This window comes from Palaemon carinicauda, chromosome 45 (genome assembly GCF_036898095.1).
Source record: "Palaemon carinicauda isolate YSFRI2023 chromosome 45, ASM3689809v2, whole genome shotgun sequence".
Taxonomy (NCBI): domain Eukaryota; kingdom Metazoa; phylum Arthropoda; class Malacostraca; order Decapoda; family Palaemonidae; genus Palaemon; species Palaemon carinicauda.
The window spans coordinates 19,292,981-19,310,480 of NC_090769.1; the positions used below are offsets into that span (position 1 = coordinate 19,292,981).

The 17,500-nt window shown below is 34.7% G+C and overlaps 1 protein-coding gene and 1 long non-coding RNA gene across 2 annotated transcripts in view; one reads left to right on the forward strand and one right to left on the reverse strand.

Annotated features, from left to right (window-relative positions):
• The window catches only part of LOC137634909 (uncharacterized), a 178,723-nt gene that overhangs the window by 17,660 nt on the left and 143,563 nt on the right, over window positions 1-17,500 (forward strand). The window lies entirely within an intron of this gene.
• LOC137634908 (serine/arginine repetitive matrix protein 2-like) overlaps window positions 14,598-17,500 on the reverse strand; it is a 121,506-nt gene continuing 118,603 nt past the window's right edge. Inside the window, 1 exon segment of the mRNA XM_068367455.1 lies at window positions 14,598-15,464. Coding sequence (XP_068223556.1) covers window positions 15,429-15,464 — 36 coding nt within the window. The 3' untranslated portion in view covers window positions 14,598-15,428.

A 17,500-nucleotide genomic window follows, 5' to 3' on the forward strand; every position in this document is an offset into this window, starting at 1 on the left:
TTCTCCATGTTTTTTATTTTAATTTTACTGAACTTGCTAAGTGTATTGTTGCTATAGAAGTGTGATCATTACATATACGAATGATTAGTTTAAATTTATTGATCAAACAATTCTTCGCCCAAGGGGTTAACTACTGCACTGTAATTGTTCAGTGGCTACTTTCTCTTGGTGAGGGTAGAAGAGACTCTTTAGCTATGGTGAGCAGCTCTTCTAGGAGAAGGACACTCCAAAATCAAACCATTGTTCTCTAGTCTTGGGTAGTGCCATAACCTCTGTACCATGGTCTTCCACTGTCTTGGGTTAGAGATCTCTTGCTTGAGGGTACACTCGGGCATACTATTCTATCTTGGTTCTCTTCCTCTGGTTTTGTTAAAGTTTTTATAGTTTACTCAAGAAATACTTATTTCAATGTTGTTACTGTTCGAAAGATATTTAATTTTTCCTTGTTTCCTTTCCTCACTGGGCTATTTTCCCTGTTGGAGCCCCTGGGCTTATAGCATTCTGCTTTTCCAACTAGGGTTGTAGCCTAGCAAGTAATAATAATAATAATAATAATAATAATAATAATAATATTGATAATAATAATAATAATACTAAAGATTCATGGTTGCTTGTTTACGATACAGCATACCAATGCAGTTATCTATGCGTTTATTCATTTATTTATTTTCTCTAGTGTTATGTTTAATGTGATTGATATACCTCGAGAGGATGACTTCAAACTCACACGTGTAACATCTTAAGACCAATAGGACTTAAGCCTTAGGCCCTTGAACCCATCTGCCACAAAATAAAGGGGTATCTCTCTCTCTCTCTCTCTCTCTCTCTCTCTCTCTCTCTCAAAATGGATAGAATGAAGGAATAGAAATTAAGAAAAAACCTTCAAGGACACCGAATACACATTTTTCCCTCTCTCTCTCTCTCTCTCTCTCTCTCTCTCTCTCTCTCTCTCTCTCTCTAAATGGATAGAATGAAGGAATAGAAATTAAGAAAAAACCTTCAAGGACACCGAATACTCCTCTCTCTCTCTCTCTCTCTCTCTCTCTCTCTCTCTCGAAAGTTCAGCTACAAACGAATGAATCAGTTGTCCTTGTCTGTCACGAAAGCGGATGTGGAGTGATACTTAGGTAGGTCACAGCTGGTACAAGAACATCTATTGATAAGGGATCTCTAGCATTGGAAAATAAACCCCCGTTGAAAATGATAGTTTTGGAAGTCTGTCCAGTGATTGCTTCAGTTTGGACGTGTTTGGGAGTTCATGCACATTGCATATGAACCCATTTATGAGAGGAGAGAGAGAGAGAGAGAGAGAGAGAGAGAGAGAGAGAGAGAGAGGAAATGTGTATGTGATGTCCTTGAAGCTTTTTGTATATCTTAATTTCTATTCCTTCAATTCTATCTGGTTGAGAGAGAGAGAGAGAGAGAGAGAGAGAGAGAGAGAGAGAGAGAGAATATTTGGTGTCCTTGCAGCTTCTTTTATTCTTAATTTCTATTCCTTCAATTTTATCCAGTTGGAGAGAGAGAGAGAGAGAGAGAGAGAGAGAGTATTTGGCGTCCTTGAAGCTTTTTTTATTCCTAATTTCTATTCCTCCATTCTGTTTAGTTGGTAGCTGGAGTTTTTCTTGATTTGGCTCTCCAATATTTCACGGAAGGATTATTTTTTTTTTGTTTTTTTGTAGGAGTTAATTGTAATGTGAATCTTGCCCTTGGAAGTAAGACAGCACAGTAAGAAGGGATAAATCATTCATAGCAATTACTATAATGACCCCATAATTATTATTATTATTACTAGCCAAGCTACAACTCTAGTTGGAAAAGCAAGATGCTATAAGCCCAAGGGCTCCAACAGGGAAAAATAGCCCAGTGAGGAAAGGAAATAAGGAAATGTAGTATCCGCCAATCTTTACCGAGACCCAAGAGCTATGACCTTCTATGAGTTAACTAGTGTATGCGACCCGTCAAAAAATTATCTGCAAGCACACGCATAGGCGCCCCCACCCTTTTCTTAAGTACAACATCTCTCATTAGCGTAGTTATACGTCCTTATTCTTTGATATGAGTGGGGGTACCTTAACGTGGTGTAAGGGTTCGTGTATCGCCATGATCAGCAAAGCTGTGTACAAGTCAGGGCCACCCATACTAGGTTGGTTCGCTGTTAGCGATCAGACAAGTCTCCCACCGTCACCAATCTGCAATAGCCAGCGTGGTGATGAAATGGCCAAACCACAGACATGAGTAAAGACATGTCTGAGGCCTATGTCCTGAAGTGGTCTAGAAACGGCTGCGTTTGTTGTTGTTGTTGTTGTTGTTGTTGGTAGTTTGGTTAGCACACAAATATCCAACTTAAGAAACAGGTTCAAGTAGCCAAAACAGAGTATAGACCTACTGGCCTTCAGCTGTCCGAGTGAACACAGGAGAAAAACTTTCTATAGTCTGTCAGGTTCAGTTTTGAATGTTTTAAGTATATTATTATTATTATTATTATTATTATTATTATTATTGTTGTTGTTGTTTTTGTTGTTGTTGTTGCTGTTGTTGTTGTTGTTGTTATCATTATCATTATTATTATTATTATTATTATCATTGTTATTATTATTATTATTATTATTATTATTATTATTATTATTAGCTAAGCTACAACCCTAGTTGGAAAACCAGGATGCTGTAAGCTCAAGGGCTCCAACAGGGAAAAATAGACCAGTGAGGTAAGGAAATAAATAAACTATGGGAGAAGTAATGAACAATTAAAATAACACATTTTAAGAACCTTGATAACATCAAAACATATTTCATATATAAACTATCATAAAGACACTTATTTCAGCCTGTTCAACATCAAGAAAATTTTGCTGCAAGTTTGAAATGTTAAAGTTCCACCGATTTGACAATACATAACATAAAAGCGTTTGAAGGAAAATTGGTACATGTAAATATTTTTAAAAAATCATAACTGCAAAGGAAGAGTTTATTTAACTTTTGATTTTTTTTTCTTTTTTTAAATGGAATGCTGTCACAGATGACAAAAAAGGTATACTTCAAGAGTTCAAACTTGCGGTGAATGTTTTTATTTTAAACAGGCTGACATAAGGTTCTTTTTATAGTTTATATATGAAAGATCTATTTTAATGTTACTGGTATAAAAGGTTTTTATTTTAATTGTTCATTACTTATCTTGTACTTTATTTATTTCCTTATTTCTTTTCCTCACTAGGCTATTTTTCTCTGTTGGAGCCCTTGGGCTTATAGCATACTGCTTTTCCAAGTAGGGCTGTATCTTGGCATTTAATAATAATAATAATAATAATAATAATAATAATAATAATACTGCATCAAGAAGAATAAATCAACATTCGAACATGACAACAAACTAATGTCTAAATACCGCCGTTAGAAGAATAAAGATAACAAGACAACACAAGATAATGATGATGTTTACCAAAAACGAATGAACACGAGGCCCCTGATAACAACATGAGAGCGATAGCCTAAATAAGACATCAGAATATCTTTCGTCAAGGACTGCCTCTTTCACCCTAGAGAGAGAGAGAGAGAGAGAGAGAGAGAGAGAGAGAGAGAGAGAGAGAGAGAGAGAGAGGTGGGGATTCTGACTGACACCATATTAGTCGCAACGGCTCCTTATGTTTAATAGGAAAGGTGGGCATTGAGATCGGATGCGTGGGTAGGAACACTATCAATCTGTGGAGGAGTAGGAGTTGGAGGAGAGGAGGAGGAAGAGGAGAAGGGGGAGGAGGAGGAGAAGGTGAAGGAGAAGGAGGAGGAGGAGTTGGAGGAGAAGGACGGGTTGGAGGAGGAGGAGGAGGAGTTGGAGGAGAAGGACGGGTTGGAGGAGGAGGAGGAGGAGTTGGAGGAGAAGGACGGGTAGGAGGAGGAGGAGGAGGGGTTGGAGGAGAAGGACGGGTTGGAGGAGAAGGAGGAGGAAGAGAGGAGAAGGAAAAGGAGAGGAAGAGGAGGTCATAGGTTTGATCTGGTTGACTGAAGAGAGAGAGAGAGAGAGAGAGAGAGAGAGATATTCTTATATACCCTGTAATATTTGCAACGTTGGTTTTGTTTGATGTTAGTGCTATATTTTCCTGTCAATTTGGGGCTGTTAGATATTGCTCATATAAAATACCAGATAGTATTCGAGCATGGAATAAATCACTTGGGAACAGAAAAGCGAGATGTTTCATTACTTTTTGATTCGTTATTATTATTATTATTATTATTATTATTATTATTATTATTATTTAATAACTTTATAGAAACACTATAACGTGTCTAAAAATCCTGGGTATTAAAAATCCAGACTTATATATCATTGTATATTTTAAAAAACAATGGGTTTTTAATTCCAAAATTATAATTTTTATAATTTTCCCCGTGCTTTAGTTTTCAAAAAATGGCTGGTCTCTTAATTTTTTTTTCCAATATACTTGTTACACATATTTTTGTATTTTGATATAATTATGAGAACTTGCTTTTTTAATGCTCGACGCAAAACTATATAAAAAGCTTTCACGATTTTTATCAAGGTACTACGTTTGGTGTCGACTATTTTCGACGTAGTTTTTAATCTTTGACTTTTAAATAATCGTCTTTAGGCTTTTGCTATTCACTTTACCATATTCATACTGAGTAATACCACAGTCTTCGATTGTTTTATTCACCATTATAATAATGGTCAACTTTAATGCTACTTCTGCTAACACTCCTTAAGACGCATCACTTACAATATATAGTTTTCGGTTCAGAGCACTTTCTCTTTTAAAGCATGAATATACTTCTTTCTAGAGTTCCGAATCGGGATCAATACCCTTAACACCTTCAACTATCGTCGTTTTACTTTTACAACAACTTTCTAAAACCTGCAAAATTTCACTTTCATTGCTCACCCAAAACCGTTTAAATCTCTCAGCATTCTCTTTCAGCATCATGTCATCTGTTAAGATCAAATGCCATTCAGTTTTATTCTCTTGGCTTCATTATGTTTCTTATGCGACTAGCATACCTCTCGTAGATGATGAGCCATTTCTTTGGGAACTGTAGTTTAAAGGCCGCTCATGAATGGCAGAGGCAAGGGACAGTGACGTTGTTCTAGCTAGCAGGGTAAGGCCCCATACACTGACCACATATACATATGACCAGCGTCCAAACCCCTCTCTACCCAAGCTAGAACCAGGAAGGGCCAGGTAATGGCTGTTGGTGACTCAGAAGGACACCTATAGGCTTTCCCAAACCCCCCACCCTTAGCAAAACATCAGACAAGGACATTTCCTATAGGCCATTACGACCATAGTTTTCACTTTTTAAAGTTTCTCTTCTTATCCTCTGCTAAGTTATCCTCTTAATTTCAATTTTTATTGGTGTCACTAAGGTGGAACTGAAAATTTTCCTAGAATATTATGATTATAATATTGTTTCTCATGTTAATCTCCTTGTTATCTGTTCCCTGGCTTTTTGAGTGATGTTTGAAGCTCGTGGTGAGGATGGCAGGTACATCCTCACCAAGATTCGTGGAGGGGACATTTTTTATGATGCTAGTGGCCTTTTTAAATTCATATTAGAAGCTGGTCTTCTAACTCGTTTTTAAATGCATTAAATTTTAAAAGGTTCATTGTTAAGTTATTAATTTGTTTTTATTTTTAGTTTTTTTTTTATCTTAGTTATTAATTGTTAATTAAGCAGGATTAAATCGGTATCAGGGGCCACTGATGTTATGATGCCAGATAATTACAAATAATTCATTCATTGAAAATTTCAAAATGAAACCCTCATGATTTTAAGTGTTTTTGGTCTTGAAACAGGTGGTGACATGTTCTGGAGCAAGATTGAAATATTAGCCTACCAAATCTGTCTCTTATTAACTTTAGGTTGTCATTTGACTTTCATTTGTATTTCTCATTTAAATGTCACTTAAATCCACTTTGAATTCGTAGCAGCTTCCTCTTAGTGTACTAATATTTTCAAGATATTAATTCAATTACTGTGGCCTGATTGGTAACGTCTCTGCCTGGTGTTTGCCAGTCGGGGGTTCGAGTCCCGCTTAGACTCGTTAGTGCCATTAGTGTCTGCAACCTCACCATCCTTGTGAGCTAAGGTTGGGGGGTTTGGGGGAGCCTATAGGTCTATCTGCTGAGTCATCAGCAGCCACTGCCTGGCCCTCCCTGGTCCTAACTTGGGTAGAGAGGAGGCTTGGGCGCAGATCATATAGTATATGGTCAGTCTCTAGGGCATTGTCCTGATTGCTAGCACAATGTCACTGTCCCTTGCCTCTGCCATTCATGAGCGACCTTTAAAACCTTTAGAGGCTTTTGTATTACGTCTGTATTCTAACGAACTCAAAATACATACCGACCTTTCCTCTCCAAAAAATATTTATTGGAAGTCGTAGACTTGATAGGAAGAAAATGCTATCGGTTCTATTTAATGTCAACACAGTTTTGAAATGGAAAATTCTTCGTCTTTGCTTCCTGATGTCGTCATTTAAAATCGTAAAGTTTATTAACACTCCTGTCACGCAGTAAATAAGCAATGATTTCAGAAGCCATGTTCGACACTCGCTGACAGTGTGTGTGTGTGTGTATATATATATATATATATATATATATATATATATATATATGTGTGTGTGTGTGTGTGTGTGTGTGTGTGTGTGTATACACACAAATTCAAAACTAAATAACCCGTTACGTTAGGTATAACTGACCAAACAACTAAAGAAATAAACAATCTAAAATTGGGAGATAAATAGTAAGGAATGAAATTAACTTAACACTCAAAACTCGATAGTTCCTTTGGTCACTGCAACCTCACCATCCTTGTGAGCTAAGGATGGAGTGTTTGGAGGAGCATATAGTCCTTCCTGCTAAGTCATTAGCAGCCTTTGCCTGGCCCTCCCTGGTCCTAGGCTGGGTGGAGAGGAGGCCTTTGGAGCTGATCATATGTATATATGGTCAGTTGCTAGGACATTGTCCCGCTTGCTAGGGCAATGTCACTGTCCCTTGCCTCTGCAATTCATAAGCGGCCTTTAAACCTTTAAACAGGAAAAAGATTGTTGTTTTGTAAATAACTTTACTGCGCCAGCGAAAGGCTGAAATAACCCCATAAAACAGACTTTATTTGGACCTTTACGAATTTGGATATGACCCAAAATCTGTCTCTCTAAAAGGGTAAAAAATAAACACATTAGAAAGTAGAGAAAGCAATATCCCACCCATAGAAATGCTGAGGGTAATAAGGTATATTAACAAATACTCGACCTTTACTAACCCCTTCTAGTTTCCTAGCCCCCTTCCTCCTTACTAACTACAACCCGCTGGTTCGGCAATTTGTGAGAGAGTGTGGTTTCTGAGTGTACCTCTCTGGGTATTCCCTCTTACCTGGATATGATAAAAATGCTATGGTCAATAAGGTTCTTTAACATACATCAAATGTTGCATCCTACCTCGTAGACGACCTATAGATATTGGAAATGAATGAAACATGCTGATAGTCAAAAAAAGATTTTTATTATTAAATATTCGGCATTGAAAGACGCCCATATCATAATCCTCTGGAAGCAAGAAACGACATATACACAGACATTCAATTTCAAAATCACAGTATACAAATGGCCATCGTTTGACTCCGCCAAAAATATCGTTTGAAGAAAACATCGAAATAAAATGTTGCATGTATTTATAGCATTTGTCAATGAAGTAGAAGTTGCCTGTATATGCAATCTATGAGTATGCATACGTATATACATTAACGTAAGCATACGTATACATGAACATAAACTGGCATCGTCAGGAGTTGACATCATGGATAGTTGGTACAGTTGGCTTCATTAATTCCTGTACACTTTACAATTGCCTTCATTAATTCCTGTACACTTTACAATTACCTTCATTAATTCCTGTACACTTTACAGTTGCCTTTATTAATTCCGGTACACTTCCTGTGAAGCTATGGAGACGTTAGTGTACCGGAATTAACGAAGCTAACTGTACCAAATTTCATTGGAGTGATTACATCTTAAACTTAATAGAAATTTCTAAAATAGAAAATGCAAAAAAAGAATAAATGAGTCTTTCAGTCGAGAAACATGCCAAGCGCCATTTTTAAAAAGTGTCAGAAATCGCGATTGAAAATTGCCAATTTTCAATCGTGAATTACTCGGTAAATATAACAGCTAGGAGTTTCATATTTGTTATAAATAGTAGCAAATTTCATATCTATAAAATATATGAAACTCCTAGCTATTATATTTACCGAGTAATTAGCAATTGAAAATTGGCAATATTCAATAGCGATTTCTGACACTTTTTAAAAATGGCTCTTGGCATGTTTCTCGACTGAAAGACTCAAATATAGAAATCAGTTATCTCAGCAGATAGTACTGTATATATATCCGTTGGACGGCAAAACGTCAATGATTATCTACATCTTGGATGAAAAATAAACTTGCTGAGCTCAAGGCGACTTGGGAGAGGTCTTGATTCGGTGACATTTCCTTCTGTTGGTCTAATATCTGAATGGATCTGATTCGTAACGTACATGAAAGTGCTAAACTGTGGTTGATCAGGACCATTTTATGTCGATGAAAGGCAATTATTTCTAATAGGCAAAGTGAATTTTAACTTTAAAAGTTATTTTTAATGTTGGAAAGGGTCGAAATATAATGTACACTCAGACGCTATTATATCGTTTTCCTTATTTCTTTTTGCTCACTGGGCTGTTTTTCCCTGTTTGAGCGTGTCCATGGCTGGAGCTCTTGGGCTTATAGCATCCTGCTTTTCCAACTAGGGTTGTAGCTTAGCTAGTAATAACATTAATATTAAAGTCTCAATAAATAAGTATGAATGAGTCGAGAGAAATGATCTATACCATCTGTAAAATGATCACAATTTTAGTGCTTGGAATTTTACATAAATCATATTGTCCTTAAAATAACATCGAGATTAAAGCTTATTTTTAGTGGAGATTAAAAATTATTAGTTTTAAATGCAAAAAACCTTTTGAATAAACCTTGACAAAAATGAATCTTTCATAGATCTTTGCAGAGCCGGTATGAATTCGTTTATCTGAAAGACATCACAGGGCTGGAAATAGTAATTTTCAAGGACAATATAGGACATGTTGTTGAGGGATTTGAGAATAACCTGAAAAATTGTTGACAGTAATAACTTGTAAAATTGTTGACGGCAATAACTTGTAAAATTGTTGACAGTAATAACCTGTAAAATTGTTGACAGTAATAACTTGTAAAATTGTTGACGGTAATAACTTGTAAAATTGTTGACAGTAATAACCTGTAAAATTGTTGACAGAAATATCCTGTAAAATTGCTGACAGTAATAACCTGTAAAATTGCTGACATTAATAACCTGTAAAATTGCTGACAGTAGTAACCTGTAAAATGGTTGACAGTAATAACCTGTAAAATTGCTGACAGTAATAACCTGCAAAATTTATAACAGTAATAACCTACAAAAATTCTGACAATAATAACTTGCAAAATTGTTGACAATGATATCCTGCAAGATAGTTTTTATTTATGTTTCCTATATAAGCGCACTTCGTTAGAGAAATATATCCCGATACAATCCGTATGCTAAAAACTATTCAATAATACGTTGATCACTAGATCTACAGTCTGCTTTCATCTTATATTCCCATTTCAATAGAAATCATACACATTTTTTTGTTTCATTTACTTGATCTGGGCGAAGCAATCTATACATAATAAGGCATTTATGTAGATAAGGCAAATCAATTATGTCTTACGGAAGAGCTAACGCAGCTCCTCGCTCCTTTTATAAAAACGACCTTTGATCCCTTAAAATCTGTGTATAGTTTAGGTCTTTGTACCTTTTAGAAATTGAAATATAATGATTTGAGGCAAAATGAAAGTTATTGGTATTTACTGTTTTTTATCAGTATATTAATTAGCAACAGTAGGTAGCAGCATATGAAGCTTCATTTGTGGTGGATAACAGGGGAGGGTGGGCTGTTGCACCCTAGCAGTACCAATCAAACTCGGCTGAATCCTTCGTCAGGCTGGGAGGAACGAGAAGAAAAGTCCTCTTTTCTTTTTTTCTTTACGTCATCCACCCTCCAAAATTGGGGAAGCGCCTTGGTAATTAGATAGATAGGTAATCATCTTTTAGGTATGAAGGCGTCCATTGAAATGGCGATGGCTGTTTAGACGACTGGGATACAACTTCATTCTCCGAAAATAGGAAATTGTCATTTATCATCCATAGAATTGAGATATCTGTGGAATGATCTTCCTAATCAGGCATTTGATTTGGTGAAACTTCAAAAGTTCTAACTTGCAGCGAATGTTTTTTTTTTTTTTTTATTGAACAGGCTGACACAGGCCACTCTTTATAGTTTATATATGAAAGATCTATTTTAATGTCACTGTTTTTAAGATATTTTATATTATTTTTTCATTACTTGTAGTTTATTTATTTATTTTATGTATTTAATTTCCTCACTGTGCTACTTTTTCCTGTTGGAGCCCCTGGGCTTATAGTATCCTGCTTTCCCAACTGATATGTTTTTTTTAACAGTAATTAAAATGGATTTCATAGAATCTGATAGATCATAGGGCCAATATAAATTTAAGTCTCGGGGTTTAATTTCTTGCCAGTGGAAGTATTAAAATCACATTATTAACTAACGAATATACGCCATATAGATACCTTTCACATACTGCAATCATAATTACATTTTTAAAAATAATTTTATCATAATACAAAAATGCATATAGCGACCTATCGCGACCTGTTTCATCGCGACCTGTTTCATCGCGACCTGTTTCATTGCGACCTTTCATCGCGACCTGTGTCATCGCGACCTGTGTTATTGCGACTTGTTTTATCGTGACCTGTTTTATTGCGACCTGTTTCATTGTGACCTCTTTCATTGCGACCTCTTTCATTGTGACCTCTTTCATTGCAACCTCTTTCATCACGACCTCTTTTATCGCGACCTCTTTCAACGGGATCTCTTTCATCGCGACCTCTTTCATCGCGACCTCTTTTATCGCGACCTCTTTCAACGGGATCTCTCTCATCGCGACCTCTTTCGTTGCGACCTCTTTCATCGCGACCTCTTTTATCGCGACCTCTTTCAACGGGACCTCTTTCATCGCGACCTCTTTCATTGCGACCTGTGTCATAATGCTTCAAGGGATTACTAAATGTTAAAAGCCTACGAGTAACTATATTAACTAAAGTACATCCGTAGTTAATGTATCACGTTGTCCGTCCTAGAAATACATGAAAGAGAATGGTAATGGATTATATATGGTGAGTAGGTGAATATTTAAGAAAAAAAAAGGAGATCTATTATATTATTTAATGGGCATAATATAGAGAGCTTTTCGAAATTCTTAAATTCTTCCGTCATTTCGAAATATATTTTTAATAAGGTGGATTTGTTTTGGACTTTCTTGTTCAATGTGGATTCCCTTTGGACTATGATCTTGATGAGGTTATCGTTATTTGATATGTTATGTATCCATGTTGTAGTGACATCAAATTATATAAAAACAGACCTTCATATCGATTTTGACTCGTCTTTTGCATTGATATTGGTGCATGGAAACAAATATACGAATAGATAGAATATCTATGCACAGGAGTATATATATATATATATATATATATATATATATATATATATATATATATATATATATATATATATATATATATATATATATGTATATATATATATATTTCATGTAATTATAAATATATATATATATATATACATATATATATATATATATATATATATATATATATATATATATATATATATATATATATATATATATAATTCATGTAATTATAAATGTATATATGCACATATATGTATATAAATGGATATATATATATATATATATATATATATATATATATATATATATATATACATATATATATATATAATTTGTAAAAACGTGTCAAACGTACAGAATGTTTATCCCGAAGGCACTGTTTGTGCTAGTATTCAGGTGCGTGTGAGTATGATCAAAATTATTGACTTGATACTCAACTTGCATGTTCACACGCTCTGGACATGATGTTTAGATGTATCCACCACCTAAATCAAGGTGGTGGTGATTTCAAAAATATATACGCACCATTAATCATACAAGTGTATATTAAATTGATATCAAAGTGAGTCCTATAATAGAGTATCTATTTAAAAGTAAATTATACCTATACTCATTTTTTTTTAATGAGGCGCATTTGCACCGACTCGCAGCGGTGCCCTTTTTAGCTCGGGAAAAGTTTCCTGATCGCTGATTGGTTGGACAAGATAATTCTAACCAATCATATAGCAGGAAACTTTTCCCGAGCTAAAAGGGCACCCCTGCGAGTCAGTGCAAATGCGCCTCATTAAAAAGAATTGACTATAGTTGTTTTTATGTCCCTTTGCTACATCCAACATTGTTACTGTTCTTCAAATATTTTATTCTAATTGTTCATTACTTCTCATATAATTTAAACCCTTATTTCCTTTCCTATCTGGGCTCTTTTTCCATGTCGTAGCCCTTGGTCTTATAGCATCCTGCTTTTCCAACTAGGGCTGTAACTTAGCTAATGCTAATAATAATGATTAGAACGGGAGAAATTCAAGCAAGTAAAAATGTGTTTGTTAGAAAGCTATATCCTCTGTACGATTCGTCGAAGTAGACCTCAAATAAGGTAGAAGAAAGTGACTTACATTCTAAATGACTAGTTCGTTGATGTCTGGCTGACCTTTCTGATTATGCAGAGAAATTCATAACTACATTCAAAGATTGGAGGTCATTATTTTCTGCCATACAATGCAAATACTATGATAATGTAGGAATAAATTTCCTGTTCTGTCATTCATGAAAAAACTGGAGAGGCAATTTATTTTAGACTTTTAACTTTTAGTTGAACATTTTAATCTATATTGGAGCATTAATTTTTCCCTTTTTTTCTGAATTGTATTCATTCTAGATTTCCAACTCTTGACTAAAATTCTAAATCTATGACGTCAGCAAAATATATAACACGTATTTCATTGACTTTTCAATGCAGTTTTGTTAATTTTTTGCCTAGAAAGTTTTAACCACATAAAATTTGATAAATTTGAATACGGCATAGAATCGTTTCTCCAACTTTTAACTTTTTCCAGTTCTCCTCCTAGTCAATCCCCATTAGCAGAATCTAATAGGACACTCGACTCTCAAATGGATTCCCTTAGTTGATTACGTTTTCAATAGCATTGTTAGGAGCTGTTATGGTTATAAGATGATTAATCAGCTGGGAAAGAGAAGAAAATAGAAGAATAGCTTTATAGAAATCAAAATATTCGAAAACTTCCTATAATTTTTTTTGAATAAACTAGAAATTAAAACTAAGAATTCATAATCGCCATTTCTCGAAAAGGGGGCGACGTGGATAAGATAAAGAATTGAAAGTTGTTTAGGTATATCGGTAAATTTTACTTGTTTTTTTTTGTTTACAATATAATTTCCTTAAAGCCATCGATTTGGACTGTTAATCTGGTGAGAGGCATTTCACTGCCCTCCTTCGGTTTGGTCCAGTGTGTCCCACACGCGTTTCATACACGCTCATACACTGTAAGGCATTTGTTATTTTTATCTCATATCTCTCTCCCGCACTGATAATAGAAAAACCTGCTTTAGCTTGCCATCGCATGTTTCACATTATTTGAAATTTTGCGCCATTGTTTCCCTCAACTGTTTGTACATAAGCTCGTTATCTTGACTAAACTTACTTGCATTCACCTCGCCTCTCTGTTAATACCTAACAGTCACCTTGCATAATTTAAGTTTTTTTTTTTTTTTTGTATTCATTATTTGATATTTTGTGCCATTGTTTCCCTCAACTGTTTGTACATAAGCTCGTTATCTTGACTAAACTTACTTGCATTCACCTCGCACCTCTCTGTTAGTACTTAACAGTCACTTTGCATAATTTAACAAGTTTTTTGTTTTGTATTATCAATCAGGGAAAGAGCTAGAGATAAATGAAAGAAATAGGATTACAATGTATGAGCGTGTATGCAACATCCGGTACAAGATTGAAGACTCACTTTAAGAGTAACGATAATTAATATAAAAAGACTGGAAGACCTCTATACCGAAGAACATTACTGATAATTCAGGAAAAAACGAATATGTGAATTAAATTATAAAGGAACTGAAAGGAAATAACTTGAATGTCTGGCATGAGAAACGATTAGGAAAGACATTGGCGCCAGGTTTGATGAAAAGATAAACTTTGAGCATTTTGGGTCATTTATACAATGATAAGAAATGACTTATTTTGGCCCATTCTTTTTATATGTATTTGTTGTGTATATGCTATATAGATATGTAAGTGATATTGACCTTATTGAGAATGGTCTCGTATGTGAATTTTTTTTTTAAATTGTTACTTTTTTCTAATCAGATAGGTGCGAATGTATATATATATATATATATATATATATATATATATATATATATATATATATATATATATATATATATATATATATATATATATATGTATGTATTTATTTATTTATATATATTCATATATAAATATGTGTATGTGTTTGTATGTATGTATGTAAATAATATTACATATAACTTAAGTCAAAGTTCGATTCTGTTAAAAGGCACCTAAAACCTAACAGCATTGATTAAAAAATAACCATGATAATAATGATAAGGATAACTCATATCCACCCCGTAAGTAAAGTCTATCTCCATAGAATAGTTTATAGATTCAGATCACATTCAACAAAGATAACTTTTAATAATCGTTCGGTTCTGGAATTTATCCTTTACCCAAATATTTTGGGCCACCAGATACCGAGTGTCTCAAGGCACTAGAATTATCACAAAAAGCACATAAATATACGGTGATTATCTCAAGTTCTTTATCTATTTACACGTGGTCTCTTTCCACTACACTTTGAGCAAGTTTATTTTTCCCATTTCTACTTGCTATAATAGTTTTTTATACTGCTCCTTTTTCTCTTACTCCTCCTGTTCGTTCAATTATCGTCTATATCCTTATCATTCATCACATTCCTTATCAGCATTCTGTGCTAACACCACGTCTCCTCAAAGACTTTATGAACCACCCTTATCAATTTCCTTCCTGCAGTAAACTTCTATATATTCCGACAATCATAAACTATAAGTTTTTAATATAGCAGGAAATCACATCACTACCAGTAACTTTTTAAGAAGCAGCTTTTCTATTATTTTCATTTGGGGGTCCCGGGAATCGCTTATATCCTCCAACGTATTTAGTCAATGTTCGACGTCGATTGAGCGAATTGCTGAACGATAAGGCGATTCTTGACCTCAATTTTGGGCGTCGAGGGCCAGTGTCTGGTTACTAAACTCTCTCCTTAGGAGCTTCCGTCTTCGACTAATCCGTCAGTTCTATTTTGATGACCCGTTCTCTCTGAAATATAAAATTGAATTACTTTCTCTGTGAGATTAGAATAGCCTATGGGCGGTTAAATCTCATATTGATAAAAAAAGCTTGTAATAAATTTTAGAGTTTCCCCCCCCCCCCTCTCTCTCTCTCTCTCTCTCTCTCTCTCTCTCTCTCTCTCTCTCTCTCTCTCTCTCTCTCAGCTACATAAAGGATTTAAATCTCTCTCACCTACAAAAATTTTAAAGATATCTCTGTAAACTACAAAAACTATAGATACAAAGAGCCTACAGAAAGGTTTGAAAAATTCTCTCTCTCTCTCTCTCTCTCTCTCTCTCTCTCTCTCTCTCTCTCTCTCTCTCTCTCTCTCTCTCTCTCTCAGCTACAAAAAGGTTTTGAATATCTCTCTCACCTACAAAGGTTTTAAAGATATCTCTCTAAACTGCAAAAACTATAGATCAAAAGAACCTACGAAAGGATTTAAAAAATTCTCTCTCTCTCTCTCTCTCTCTCTCTCTCTCTCTCTCTCTCTCTCTCTCTCTCTCTCTCTCTCTCTCTCATACAGACAGACTACAGTAGATGCAAAGAAACTACAAAAGGGATTGAAACTACAAAAGGGGTTTTAAACAGAGTTTACATATTCCTTTCCCCAACACAGGCACAAAAACTAATTGGCACACGCACGCTCACATAACTCTCATAAGCAGTGCAAGTACTTCCCCTCAACACCATCTGTTCCCGAAATAGACCATTTCAGATGACAGTAGGGCGCCTTCACGGGATTTATCACCAGGTCCTTTTGTTCTAAAGTCTTTGACTTTTTATGGGTAATAAGTAACGGTGTCTGCTTGGGAAGAGAGAGAGAGAGAGAGAGAGAGAGAGAGAGAGAGAGAGAGAGAGAGAGAGAGAGAGAGAGACCCCTATCACTGAGTCATGATTCACTGGGAGTTACGCTCTATTTTCAAGAGCTAGGCTTGTTTGTTCGGCAGACAAACCACGTGGGAATGTAATTCATCTGTCAACATTTTGTAATTGGTATATATATATATATATATATATATATATATATATATATATATATATATATATATATACATACATACATATATATATATATATATATATATATATATATATATATATATATATATATATATATTTATTTATATATAGACATACACACATATATATATAAACATAAATGTATATATACATACATATATATAGATATATATACACACATACACACACACATATATATATATATATATATATATATATATATATATATATATATATATATATATATATATATATATATATATATATATATACATACATACTCAGGAAATATTAGTTTTATCTAATATTTAAAGATGGCTAAAATTTACTATAGCTGACTTTAGGTTTCCAATTACACTTTATTTTTATTGGCTGATATACGTATGAATCAATTAGATCCTTAGTTGTATCGGGAAGCGCTTTGTAATAAGAGTAATATTAGTTTTATCTAATATTTAAAGGTTTAAAGGTCGTTCATGAATGGCAGGAGAAAGGGACAGTGACAATTCCCCTTGCAGGAAAATGCCCTAGAGACTGAACAAGGATCAGGGAGGGCTATTATTCCAGATTATAGGAAAACAGAAGAGTGAAACCATAACGTGTCTAAGACTGGGTAACAAACTCTGAAGAAATGTTTCAGTTGGATTTAAACTTTTAAAAATGTTGCCTGAAAATATGTTCATAGGTTTTGAACAAATCCTAATCTAGTTCCAGATCAGGATTCGTTTAGCAGTGAATCATACCATTGTTTTCTGGTCTTGGGTAGTGCCAAAGTCTCTGTATCACGGTCTTCCCCTGTGTTGATTAGAGTTCTCTTGCTTGAGGGTACACTAGGGTATACAATTCTGTTTATTTCCTTATTTCCTTTCCTCACTGGGCTATTTTCCCTGTCGAATCACTCTTGATCACAATAGGAAAGGCAAGAGTTAATAAGACTTCACATCTTACATGATGGCAAACCTATCTCTTAAAGGTCGCTCATGAATGGCAGAGGCAAGGGA